Here is a 13,556-nt window from a genome sequence, read left to right as displayed (position 1 = left end):
GTAGTAGGTTTTCCTTTAGGGCTCATTACCCATCTAGTGCCAGGCTCTTCACCACTTTAGCAGTGCTAGGTATGGGTTTCCTCTAGAGGGTCTTGAAGCCAATTAAAAAAAAAGAGTGATTGGTTATTTCCCTAACATGTGCCAATATTGCACCAGTATGTCTTATGGGTAGACCACTTTTATAGGCCCCAGGGTTTGTAGCTGAGTGATACTGATGGCTACTTTTCTTCTCTAGCGATATGAAAATATTGCCTTCCAGCACCATAAGCCTTTGTTAGTAGGGGTGAGGCTTCTAATTAAATAATTCTCAATGACATAAGTTGTGTCTTCAACAATCAGGTCTTAGCATCTGGTTGTGGAGGGTAATCAATAGCCTTGGCAATAGCCTGTGCTGTTTTGGAGGTGGTGTCTGTGGGACCCCTTTGGTCAATGACTCAACAAGATGTAATACATTCCTGGCACTGGATGTTTACCTCCCTATCTCCACCATGTAGCTTTGGTAGGCCTGGAACTTGATATGTGGACAAAGCTAAGGAGCTTGCCTCTGCCTCCCCAGTGCTGGGGTTAAAGGTATATGCCATACTAATGTAGTATGTGCTGGTACTTTTTGAGAACCTCCCCTATGCCTCTACTTCTTTTTTTAAAAATATTTATTTATTTACTTAATATGTATAAAATATTCTGTCTGTGTGTATGTCTGCAGGCCAGAAGAGGGCACCAGACCTCATTATAGATGGTTGTGGGCCACCATGTGGTTGCTGGAAATTGAACTCAGGACCTTTGGAAGAGCAGGCAATGCTCTTAACCGCTGAGCCATCTCTCCAGTTCATGCCTCTACTTCTAAAATTAAACAAGAGAACTCCAAGAATTGGATGAAAGGTATCTACATAACAGTCCTCACCGAACATCGTATTAATGCTGAAAACAATGCTTTTCTCTTAAAACAAGAATAAGAAAACGGTGTCCATTCTCTCTAGATCATTTGATAGTGCATAACCAGGGCAATCTTTGGCAATCTAACAAGAAAAAGAAATGAAATGTATCAAAACTGGAAAAGAGGGAAGGAAAATTATCTGTATTTATAGAAGACATGCTTTGGTATATAGAACATTCTAAGGAAAACCACTAGGGACATTTATATTGAGTCTAGAAAAGTTTGAGGATGCAAGATCAGCCTAAAACTTAAATATCCACCAAGGGGCCTGGAAGATGGCTCAGTGGATACAGCCCTTGCTGCATGAGGAGCAGAGTTATGATAGCCAGAACCTCCCCCCCTCCAAAAAAAAAACAGTCCAGATATGGGGTCTGCTTATAATCTCAGCCCTGTGGGGTGGAAGAGGAAGAGATGAAGCATCCTTAGGATGAGCTGGCTAGGCAGGGGAGCTGAAATTCGAGAGCTATAGATTCAGTGAGAGGCCCTGCCTCCGTCTATAAAGTGGAGTGTGATTAAGGAAGATACACAATGTCTACTTGGGAAAATACACATGCAGTCATACACTTGAACACACATATATGCACTCACACCACACTCATAAAAAGTCCACTATGCTTTCATGCACTAGCAATGAGAAATTCCAAAGTGAAATGAAGAATTTGATTTGAGATAGTATTAAAAAGAACTCTTAATAATAAAACAGGTCAAAACTTAAGCCCACAGCACTTTGTGAAAAGAAATTAAGACCTAAATAACCAGAAAGACCCTCCATTTTCATAGGGGGAAGAATTGGTGGTATTGACATCGCAATATCTCCAAATTGGCAATCAGATTAAATAAAACCATTGATTACATCCCAGCAGGATTTTTTTCCGTGGAAATTGATAGACTAATCATAAAATTTATAAGGAAGTTCACCCCTCTTAGTTATGGTGTATAATTTTTGAGTATGCTGTTCTGTCATTGAGGATTTTATTTGTTGAGACAGCGTCTTGCTGTATAGCTCTAAGTTGTCATTGAACTCATGATCTTCCTCCCCCCCACCTCCTAAGTGATTGTATTACAGGCATGTACCACCAAATACGCTTTTTTTAAAAAAGGATTTTTCTGTTAATATTCTGAAAGGTTTCTTTCTTTTTATTGTCTTTGGTATCAAAGAAATGCTAACTTAAAAGAATAAGTTTTCAAAAAAGTTTGATAGTATACACTGGTAATGACAAAACCTTAAAAAGCTATAGTGATTAAGAGAACGTGGCACTGAAGGAAGGACAATCAGGTCAATCAACAGTCTAGACTAAAATCTTAAATTTAGGGCTAATTGATTTCTGACAATGTTGCCAAGTTTGTTCAATATAGAAAAGATGTTCTTTGCAATAAATAGTGGGAGACAGTTGAATATCCATCCCCCAAAATGAATCTGGACACTTTATACAAAGATGAACTCAAAATAGATCATACACATAAACACAGGACTTGTAACTCCCTCACTGTCGGAAAGAAAATAGGAGTAAATCTTCATGATCATAGCATGACTTCACAAACAACAAAAGTAAGAATTGGTAAGTCGAACTTGATAAAAGATCCAGCAAATTTCTGCTTTATATGACAGCAACCAAAAGGAAAATGAAATATTTCACAGAATGAAAATATTTGCTAATCATTGATCTGATATTTATATGAAGGATATGTAAGAAGCTTACATCTATCAAATAAAAAGATACTCTAATCATAAAATGGCCTAGTATTTGAGGAGACAAATCTCCAAAGAAGATACACATGAGACTAAGGCACAGGAAAAGATAGTTAGTGTCATTAATCATTCATGAGATACAAATCTAAACCATAATGAGATACTATTTCATACTCATTAGTGTGTCTGATATCAGAATGATGGATAATAATGACATTGGCAAAGAATATGAAAAAAAAAACCCAGAACCCTCATGTATTGATTATGGGAAGGTGGAGGGATTCAGCCATTTAGAAAATAGCTTTAACCATCTCTCAAAATGTTAAACACAAGGTTGCCATACAATCCAGCAATTAAGTGGAGATAGATGAGCCCAGGAGAACTGAGAACAGGTTTACGGAGAGCAGTGTGTACAATGTTCACGGCAACACCTTTTTTTATTAACACATAGAAACAATCCCAGTGCCCATCAGGTAATGCGTGAACAAACAAAATGTAGCCTATCTAGACAGTGAGCTTCTCTGTGGTGAGAAATGAATGAGTGCTATCTACTACAATGTATGTCTGTGGATGACCCTCACAAGCATCATCTTACATTACAGGTGTCGATCACTAAAGAACAGATGTTGTGTGACCCTATCCATCTGAAATGTCTACTATAAGGAGAACTGTGGGAACAGAAAATAGATTAAAGGATGCCTGGGACTAAGGCCAAGTGTGTGAGAAATACGGTTTGGCTGCTAAAGGGCCAAGAATTTTTTTTTTGAGGTGGCAAATCGGTGAGTTTTTTGAAAGTGGATTGTATCTCAATTAACTCCTCAGCAAAAAGACCAGGAGTGCTGCTCAGTGGTCGAACATTCACTCAGCCCCAGGCCTCAAGTTCCATTTCCAGAATTGCAAAAAAAAAGAAAGAAAAGAAAAAAATTAAACATGAAATTATCAATTTGCTCTTAGAACTCTAACCAAGAAAAAGGAAACATGTTTATTCTATAGTTTCCTTTAGCAAATATTCTTTGAAGGTTTATTTGTATCAACCCCAAACTTGAGATCATCTCTCCGTTTGTCAGCCAGACAAGTTATAAACAAGATGCTGCATATCCGTACGAAGGAGCAAGGAGCAATACTCCACAGCGAAAGGGAAGGGTCTATGACGAAAGCTGCACTGTGAAAACCCGAGTCAGGGACAACCTGATTTGCTTTCATTTGTATGGGATGTCTGATAAAAAAAAAAAACAAAGCAACAGAGCTAGGAAGCAGATAAGCCAGGCTGAGACCCCATCGGAGGCAGCAGAGGTGAGAAGCCATTGGAAGGACTGGCTGGACACCTGCTGGGTATTAGACTCCTTTTCAGTGTCTCGAGCTGCTACTGGGTGAACAGGCATGTAAGGCTTTTCTTTCTTTTCATTTTTGTTGCATATATTTGTAGAATTTGCTAAATGGATGTTTAGTATAATAATGAAAAGGCAAAGATGGGCTGATCTGCTTGATTCTGACAGTATAAACACAGGATACATATCTTAGAACCTATTGAAAAATTACTTCTGAAATGAGTTAGGAGGAGGCTGAAGGGATGGTAGAGGGGATAAAACAATCTTTTCATATACTTTTGAGTTTTGAGTTATACTGATGTTTAATGTTTAAATAGTTATTTGAAGACTTGTGAAGACATAATTGTTATGGCACGTTAGTGGGTCCAGCCCCGCAGGCAAACCACTCCATCTGCTATTTTAAATATTTATTTTTATTATTTTAAATTGTGTGTGTGTGTGTGAATGCATGAATATAGATGCTGTCTTATTTAGGGTTGCTCTTATAAAACACTATGACTGAAAGCAACTCGTGGAGGAAATGGTTTATTTCAGTTTACAGTTCCACATCACAGTCTGTCACCGAAGGAAATGAGGGGAGGAACTCAAGCAGGAGCTGAAGCAGAGGCCGTGGCGAGTGCTGCTTACTGACTTGCTCGCTGTGGCTTGCTCAGCCTGCTTCCTTATAGCACCAAGCACCACCAAGTGACACCATCCACAGTGTCATCTATGGGTCTTCCCTTCCGAAACATTACTCAAGAAGTTACCCCACCGACTTGTCCATAGCTCAATCTGGTGTGTGTGTGTGGGGGGAGGGGATTTTCTCAGTTGAGTTTTCCTCTTCTCAGTTAAGTTTATGTCAAGTTGACATAAAATTAGCCAGCATGGTTGCCCTTCAAGACTGGAGGTGTTGGGTTCCCTGGAGGTGGAGTTACAGGTGGTTGCAAGTGACTGATGTAGGTGCTGGGAGCTGAACTGCAGTCAACTAGTGTTGATCCAAGGTCTTCTGGAACAGCTTTTCTTTTTTCTTTTCTTTTCCTTTTTTCTTTTCTTCCTTCCTTCCTTCCTTCCTTCCTTCCTTCCTTCCTTCCTTCCTTCCTTTCTTTCCTTCCTTCTTCCTTCCTTCCTTCCTTCCTTCCTTCCTTCCTTCCTTCCTTTCTTTGTTTCTTTCTCTTTTTTTCGAGACAGGTTTTTTTCTGTAGCTTTGGAGCCTGTCCTGGAACTAGCTCTTGTAGACCAGGCTGGCTTCGAACTCACAGAGATCCACCTGCCTCTGCCTCCCGAGAGCTGGGATTAAAGGTGTGTGCCACCACCGTCCAGCTGGAACAGCTGTTCTTAAGTCAGTAATGGCTTCCTGGCTTCCCTGCTATGCTCTTCACCTTTGCTTTGGTAGCCATTCTGAGATTGGTGGATACGCACAATTTCTGAGTACCCCATGGGACACAACTACTTTTGCACACCACACACACGCGCACACACACTTTATGGTTCTGGGGATCAAACTTTAGTCCTTGTGCTCACAAAGCAAGTACTTTACTGACTGAACCATCTCCTCCTAAGGCCCTGGACTACTTTTCAATTATTGAGTTATTTGCATAGCGAGAACAGGCAAAAAAATTAAAACTATCTATAATGAACATTTGCTTCTTTGTCTGGGCAGTCTGGGGAAACGATTTCATTTCCTCCTGCACGTAAGAGAAGAGTGTGAAATAGCCATGACACTGGTCTGAATGGATATCTAAAGGGTTCAGATGCTTTTCATAATTTTTTCTTTTGATTTGTAAAATATTTTTATTTCATTTTAAAATTTTACTTAGCTTTGCTTAAGATAGAGAGCCACCCCGAGACTTTCTGTCCATTTGCTAGGAATTCCCTTTGTATCTTGCCCAGGGATTTTACTGGGGATAGTTTATCCTCATCTCCTATGTCCCCTTTTCTGAGCTGTCATCAGAAGTCTTCAAACCCCTCTTTTCCATCTGCACTCTGACCCTGGAAGTTGAAAGAGGTCATTGTCACATCATCACTCGTCAGCCAATCAGGGGGGAACCTCCCTTCGACTACCTTCCTATTCCATAGAAGTTCTGAGGCAGCTTCAATGGAAGGAGGGAGCCAAGAAGGCCCTCTGTAAGTCTGAAGATGATCATTACAACATGGATTGTGTACATCTTTACCCGGAAAGGTGTAGGGCTACCCTTCCCACCAAAGGCAAACTCGGTGAGTGGTGGTGGCGGTCATGTGGAACTGGGACACTCCATCTTCTCTCTGTCTGCGGTTCTGGCGTGCTTCACAGACACCTCACCTCATGTCACATTGATAGCAGTAGTGGTGACGGGTGGGTCTCTAGGGTTTCTGATGTCATCATTTTAACCAATTTGTTTCAGGACATTGAAGTTGTGGAAAGTGAAGCTGTATCCGTAGTGCAACATTGGTTGAACAAAGTGAGTAGAATTCTTCTATGACTCAGTTCCTCAGGTTCTAGAGTGCAGTTATCACTAGGGGGCAGGAACGAGGACTCCCCTCTCTATATAATTGAGAAACCCAAGTTTATTACCAAACTCCTTGTCTGGAGTTGACTTTAATTCATTCTAATGTCTGAGAGGATGTGGGGTTTTGTGTTGGTGAGAGAAGCGCTGGCATCGCTACTCACTGACTTATCAAACATCCTAGAGGAGGGAATTCTACTCAGGATGGTCCCAGAAGTACCTTGGGATAGGACCGAGGGCTTAGGGGAGGTCCCAAAGGTTCGCAATGGAGCTTTGTGTAGAAGCTGGGAGGAATGGAGCGAGAGTGGCGTGTGTGTGTGTGTGTGTGTGTGTGTGTGTGTGTGTGTGTGTGATGAGTGTGTGTGTTGCAATGGGAGGGGCACAGGGGAAGGAAGAAGAGAGGGGACCTGGACAGCGATCAGATGAAGCCCCTGCACTTCAAGAGGGAAACCATTCACCTTCACCTTCCAGACAGAAGAGGAGGCTTCTCGGAACATAAAGGAGAAGATGTCTACCAACATCCCTCCCACTCATGGACACGACATACATGTGACCAGAGATTTGGTAACTGAGAGCTTGTGGGGAAGTGGGGGTGAGAGTGTGTGGTGAGGGATCCGGGGCAAAGGGCACATCCCAGCTGTGGGCGTCCACACTGACTGGTAACCACACGTATTCAATCTGGATTTCCCAGGTGAAGCACCAGCTCTCCAAGTCTGACATGTTAGCAGACCCTAATCAGGAAGTCCTGGAGGAGAGAACGAGGATCCAGTTTATAAGATGGAGGTACAGTACCCAGGGAGCGGGGCAGCCTCCTGAGCAGGCGCATTAGTTCTAGAGAAACCACCTCCTTTGGCAGAGAAATTCCTCAGTCGTGTTTTGGGGACTTACGGCGAGAGTCTTGCTATCTGGAAGGCTTAGCTCCTTCGTACCTTTTTAAATGACCTCAGCAGCTGAGAACCTGGTCTTGCTCTCCATTTCCTAAATGCTTTTGAATATGGTTCGGATTTTTGTTATTTTTGCTCTTCAATTGTTCAGAAGTGGCAGCACTTGAAAGCGCTGAAAGAAAGCAAGCTCTTAAAACGCAAAAGCCCAAGCGCTCATCTGCGGCTCTGCAGTGCGGAGAGTCTGCCGTGTGGAGGTCTCCCGGAGGCAAGAACTTTGTGACAAAGCTATGTTGTCACCTTCCTGCCACCTTTGTGCAGCCTGTCCTCATAAAGCCTTACTTGGTCCCGAAGATGCTGCAACTCTAGGTGTGGGGTGGGGGTGTGGGGGCGGGGTGCCACCCCACCCCTCCTGCAGAGGCATCCCAGTCTTGTTTCCTGAGTCCATCAGTGTTTGGGCCAGATCATCACCTTCTTCCTTCCTCGAACTAGTCCATGTGTGTCCAAGGGGCTAGTTCTTTCCTCTGTCCCCTCTGGTCCTTGTTGTCCACTTTGCTCTTTTCTTGGGGAAACTGTGTTCCTCAGCAAGCTTAGTTTTGCTTCAGGGTTCGGGTATTTGTGAGTTTACTTTGCCAGGGACAATGTATTGTAGAGTGTTTGAATATGTCCTGGCTCTTCTAGGGAGGAACTACCAATGATAGAATTTCAGAGCCCCCAGAGAAGAGATTTTCTCTAGAAATGCATTGAAGTTTCTCAGTATTACTGACTTCGATCCCAGCTTCTCCTTGCTTAAATTGGATCCTGGAGTTACAAACGTTACTCTCCTTGGTTTGGACCAACCTCATCCTCTAAAATTGCTTTAACCTTGGCTATACAATTAGTTTAAGATTTCCGAGGCAGGTGTGAAGCGTCAGTTGTTTGTCTATGTGTAATTTCTGCACTCTAAATTTTCAGTGGAGATTGGAAGTGAACGATCTGTTCTTTCTCAGAATGCACTGATTCTGGGGTTTTCTTCATAGTTCTGGTAACAGGTGGTCAGGGTGACACGCTTGCATGAAGCAGCACTGGCTTTTCATTCTTTGAGTAGGTGTAAACGCATCAGTCTGGTCTGGAGGAGGAAAAAGAACAGGTACAGTCACACATTCCATGGATGTACATGAAGTAGACAGTTGGGTGTGTGGAAGTTAGTGTTAGGGAAGCCTGGAGGAAGGTCTGAGGGCACAACTTGAGACTCAGACTGCACATTTATTAGGCATTGCTGCGAGATCATCCCAGGAAGGTTCCCAGGGGGCTTTAAGCTCAGAGTGGCTCTTTAATAGGGTACTATTATCTGATTAACAGGGAACTGAGAAGAAAAGGAAAGCCCATGTAGCCTGGGCATCCTTGTGCTGAGGCTCCTGTTTTCAGAGGGTCCCCTTCCCCTTAGGCTAGGGACAGTTAACCTTGCCTGTTTTATCTCCTATGGGCTCCAACTGGTTCCTCCTGGTAGGAGCCACAGTCACAATCATACCCCCATCTCTCTGTGGGCAGAGGGGGAGGCCAGACAGAATTTGGGCCTCAACCATAACGGCACCATAGACAAAGAAGTGGGTATTTTGTGGTCACTACGGGACACTGGAGGGGAGGAGTGGGTGGCATGAGAAAAGACAGGAAGCAGACTAGAAAAGGAAAGGCCATGTTAGCATAGAGAAATAATGCAGAGTGGCCTGTGCCATGGTACCAATCCTAAGAGTCTACAATGAAACTAGAGAGAAATTTGGAGTGAGGAGTTGTCGTAAAAGGAGTGGCAGGCCACTTCCTGCCACCCAGCTCCCAGCTGCCTGGTTAGCTTCTACCCCGAAATAACAACACACAAATTGCATTCATTTAAACACTGCCTGGCCCATTATTTCTAGCCTCCTATTGGCTAACTCTCACATCTTGATTAACCCATTTCTATTAATCTGCATTTCACCATGATGTCATGGCTTACCAGGAAAGATCCAGCATGTCTGACCTGGCGGCTGGCTCCATGACGGCTCTCTCTGTCTCTGCCTCCTTTCTCCCAGCATTCTGTTCTGTCTACTCTGCCCGCCTAATTTTCTGCCCTATCAAAAGGCCAAGGCAGTCTCTTTATTTAACCAATGAAAGTAACACATAGACAGAAGACCCTCCTACACCAGGGAGAGCTGTGCTTCAGTCACCCTACTGGTGTCCAGCTTCTCTTTCCTTGTATCCTTGGAACAATAGGCTGTCTTCACACAATGGCTGGGTATCTGGGAGGTCCTTTGTTATTTAAGAAACAGAAGAGTGGGGGTGGGTTCTTAGGCGCATGCATCTGGAGTCCCTGCTACTGTTCCTGTAGTCCCAATTTCGGTAGCCTTGCTAGGCTCAACTGTTATGAAAAGCAGCTTAGGGTCCCGTGGTGCAATGGTATTTTCCAGCCACACCCGTATCTTCCAAGTACCAAGTGAAATGATAGAAGATGTCATACAGGATCGTATAGATCAAGTGAGAGAAAGGTAAGTTCTCATGACAAATTGCCTTGTGTGCCTACCTGGGTAGACGTGGGTGGAGATGACGTCAGTCAGCTGCCCATCCCAATCATCTGTTGGTTCTAACATGAGTGGGGGCATGAAGTTCCAAGGGCTTCTTTCCTTTGTGGTCCACATTATGGTGGCCTTATCAACCTCACATGGTACGCCCCCTGCCATGACTCCAGGCTGAGGGCTTCCTTCCTGGATTTCAGTTCTGAAGTTTACACATGATGATGGCTCAGGACTGTGCTTCCCCTCCGGCCCATGCCCTGTGCTGCCATTAGGGTATTAGGTCTAGGTAGGTTCTGGTGGTAGGCTATTTTTCATCTTGCTGTTCTCCTCTGCCCTCTGTAGCATATCTCACCTCAGGTGTGACTCATACGATGACCCAAGCTTCAGAACTTCTTGCTCAGAATGCTAAGGTGAGGAGAGCCACAGGTAAGGGCCTGGGTGGATAGGGTGGCTAGCCTTGGTAGGGGAAGGGAGACCTAGCACAGGGTGCTTTTTGTTTTCCTGAGTGAGGAAAGTCTGCACTCAGAAGCAGAGAGGGCAGGGACAAGTAGATGTTGCCATCCTAACTCTCCTTTGAGATACAGGGTCTCAGTAGGAGTGAGGGCGTACAGAATTTGAACCTGCTACCAGAAAGAGACTTTTGGCCATGCATCCCCTCCTTGGGCTTTGCACAACGCAGCTGGCCATAACTGAATGTTGATCAGTTCTGGAAAGTGGAAGGCTGGAGGTGAAACCATTCCAATACAAGGAGCATGCCTGAAACAGTCACTGTACCCTATCCAAGAGAGATGCCCCTGGTAGCTGCTGTGGGGGTGGGGCGAAAGACATGATTGACACAGAGCTGGAAGTTACATGCTTAAAAGGCATCAGGAAATGCAATGTTAGCATTTATTAAGTGCTCTCTGGATGCCAGATTCTGTACAGGACATGTTTTGTGCAGGGTTCTCATTGATCCAGACAACCATTATACAGAAAGTAGAGGACTTGTAAGTGAAGATGGGGAAGAGACACTGGCTTCAACTGGCTGCACATTTTCATCAGGGCTCACTGAACACATCTCTGATTTCTAGGTTGAAGGCCTCCCAAGTCAATTAACAGTCCATGTCCAAAGATGTCCACCTCATGTTTGGCCTGAAGGGTGACCAGACTTGAGCAGAAACACTATAGAGGCCGAGCCTTTGGGTACCACCATGATGACACTGGAATCTTCTTGCTGAAGTGTTAATAAAGAGACATCTTATCCACCAACCAGCCCTGATGTTGGTGTGGATGGTTTGCCGTTCCTTCCTCCCTCTTCCTCTCCTTCCTTCCCTCCCTCACTCCTTCCGTTCCTCCCTCCCTCTCTCCCTCAATTATCCATGCATCCATCCATGCATCCATCTATCCATGCATTCATCCATGCATCCATCCATCCATCCACCCATGCATCCATGCATCCATCCATCCAATTTTAGGTGCCTTGCAGCCTGGTGCTGGGAGCACACAGCTACCTGCTATTCCGCTGCCATGCATTGCAGGCAGTGCAGGAGATCCCAGCACTTTTGAAGGGATACTGGTGTGGACTGGGACAGGGGTTGGGCGGATGGGGTGGATTTCCTGCAGGAGTTCTGGGGATTCCTGTATTTTGTACCCACTCATTGCTGCTTTCATATCTTCCTTTATGTGGCTCTCAGTTTCTGGCCTGCATCCTTTCTTTTCTCTCAGACTAACTTTAAATATTTCCTGCTAGACAGCTGAAGATTCTCTTCTGTTTTTGAGTGTGAGGAAGTTGTTATTTTTCCCTTTAGAGGGATGGCTGCGCAGGCTCCCGTATGATGCTGGTGTTTCCATCCTCTCAGCACGTGAGTGTGTCATTCTGCTCTCGCTTGCACAGTTTCTGCACGGAGTTCTCAGCCTTGCTCCTTATAGGCAGCGAGTTTTCTCTACTCTGTCTTTTCACCACCTTTTTTTTTCTTAAAGATTTTTGCATTCACTGCTTTCAGTGCTGAGTTTTGTAAGGTCTTTTCCACACAAGTTTTAAGGCATTTTGAGCACATTACCCCATTTCCTTTTCTCTCGCCTCTTCACTTCTGTGAGTCCCTTTCAGTCTTTTAGACAATTTTACTTCTATTTTTTCTGTTATATGCACATTCATGACTTCATGTATCTACATAAAATCTAGAATTCAGAAAGGAGAGGAAACTATGCGATGTCTGTCTTTCTGAGACAGAATTAATCTGCTTAATATGGTCATAGCCCGTTGCAACCATTTTCTTGCATAGTTGTTCTTTCTGCCTGAATAAACTCCCATTGGGCATATTTACCACATCTTCTGTACCCCTTCCTTTGCTGACAGACCTCTATGTTGACTGGTTCTTGTATCCTGGACTTTGAATCTTTAAAGATTTATAAATAGGCGTGGACCTTTCTTGTCCCCCTGTCCTTGGAATTCTTAGAGATCTCTGGATTTGTTGTTGTGCCTGTCCTGAGTTTGGGGACAGTCTTAGCTGTTACCACTCCAAATACTTCTGTGGCCTTTTGTTTTGTGCCCTTGATCATCCCATTACACAAGCGCTACAGAAATGTTTGATGACTGACACATAGCTCTTGGACATTCTGACCCCAGCTCTTATTTGGTTTTTTGTTTGTTTTCTGTTGCTATGTCTTGCTTTTCATTGGTGATGGGAGTTGAACCCATGGCCTCATGCATACTGAGTGTACAAAGTGCCACTGAGTTACACACTTGGCCTGTAATGTTATCTATTCTTTGGTGTGTGTGTGTGTGTGTGTGTGTGTGTGTGTGTGTGTGTGTGTGTGATCTTCCTGTCTCCACTTCCCCTGCACTAGGAGTACAAGCCACCACATCTCGTTGTCTGTAGAGGTGCTGGGGATTCAGCTCAGTTCCTCATGCGTACAGAGCCAGCTCTTAGAGCAGAGCCCCCTTTCCCAGCCCCTGCTGTTATTTCTTGAGACTCATGGATGCTTTGCTTAGCATTGTCAATCTACTGATGAGCCCTTCAAAGACACTCTCACTTCTGTGTTGTATTTTCTTCTGGACCTTTCCCTTAGACTTTTCCTTAGTGTTTCCACCTTTCTGTTTATATTACCCATCTGTTCCTACGTGCCCATGTGTTCCCATAGAGCCCTTGGTGTATTTATGGAAGTTGTTTTAAATTCCTGGCCTGATTATTTGCACACACCTGCTTCACACAAGTCTGATTCTGATAGCTACTATGTTCCTCCAGAATCTATGGCTTTTATTAATTGTGTGTCTTGAAATTGCTTAATGGAAGGCAGACATGATGTATTAGGCCAAGGGACTGAGGAAAGCAGGTCTTTAGTGCCAGGCTTTCTGCTTAGCTGGCCAGGGGTAGCCTGTGTATGTTATCTCTTCTGTGGGTTTCCTTAGCTACTCCTTTGCAGACAGAACCTGAGGACTAAAATCTTTCAGCTGCCCTCTCTTTTGCCACTCAGGAACCTCCTGTGACATGTGTGTGGAGGGACGTCCAGGCAGCCCTGTGATGAGGCCTTGTATTCACTGAGCCTGTTCCCTGGGCTGTGACCTTCTGAGGGGCTTCTTGGCTCTTCCCATTGTCACTGTTTAAAGACTGAAAGTCTGGAGGGGGTGTGTGTGGAGTTGGACATTCCTCATCTCCTCAGCTGGCTTGGTTCTAGAGAAATGATTGCCATGAAGGCAGGTTTCTGTGAAGGAGGAGACAATGTTCTGGGCCCAACAACGCCACCCTCTCCCTCT

The 13,556-nt window shown here is 44.3% G+C and overlaps 1 protein-coding gene across 2 annotated transcripts; it reads left to right on the top strand.

Annotated features, from left to right (window-relative positions):
- Positions 1-5,980: 5,980 nt before the first annotated feature.
- On the top strand, positions 5,981-11,074 carry Spata19 (spermatogenesis associated 19). 2 transcript variants are annotated; one of them, XM_048458725.3, is made up of 7 exons: positions 5,981-6,145; positions 6,313-6,369; positions 6,886-6,978; positions 7,106-7,197; positions 9,719-9,796; positions 10,166-10,233; positions 10,894-11,074. In XM_048458725.3, exons 1-6 carry the CDS (start codon positions 6,068-6,070, stop codon positions 10,230-10,232), a joined length of 465 nt encoding a protein of 154 aa, XP_048314682.1. In that variant the 5' UTR covers positions 5,981-6,067; the 3' UTR covers position 10,233; positions 10,894-11,074. The 2 variants fall into 2 exon arrangements, with proteins under 2 accessions (XP_048314682.1, XP_048314681.2); XM_048458724.3 differs by lacking the exons at positions 5,981-6,145; positions 6,313-6,369 and adding an exon at positions 6,420-6,672.
- The last annotated feature ends 2,482 nt before the right edge of the window (positions 11,075-13,556 follow it).

This window comes from Myodes glareolus, chromosome 4 (assembly GCF_982192425.1).
Source record: "Myodes glareolus chromosome 4, mMyoGla1.1, whole genome shotgun sequence".
NCBI lineage: Eukaryota > Metazoa > Chordata > Mammalia > Rodentia > Cricetidae > Myodes > Myodes glareolus.
Note: the sequence above shows the minus strand (reverse complement) of the source record. Positions and strands in the feature narration are given on the sequence as shown.

Excerpts from the sequence above, each read along its gene's own strand:
- Spata19 (XM_048458724.3), top strand. The coding sequence starts at position 6,520 with ATGTCTGAGAGGATGTGGGGTTTTGTGTTGGTGAGAGAAGCGCTGGCA. Across the intron at positions 7,198-9,718 it reads ATCCAGTTTATAAGATGGAG|CCACACCCGTATCTTCCAAG; the intron begins GTACAGTACCCA and ends GGTATTTTCCAG. Across the intron at positions 9,797-10,165 it reads ATAGATCAAGTGAGAGAAAG|CATATCTCACCTCAGGTGTG; the intron begins GTAAGTTCTCAT and ends TGCCCTCTGTAG.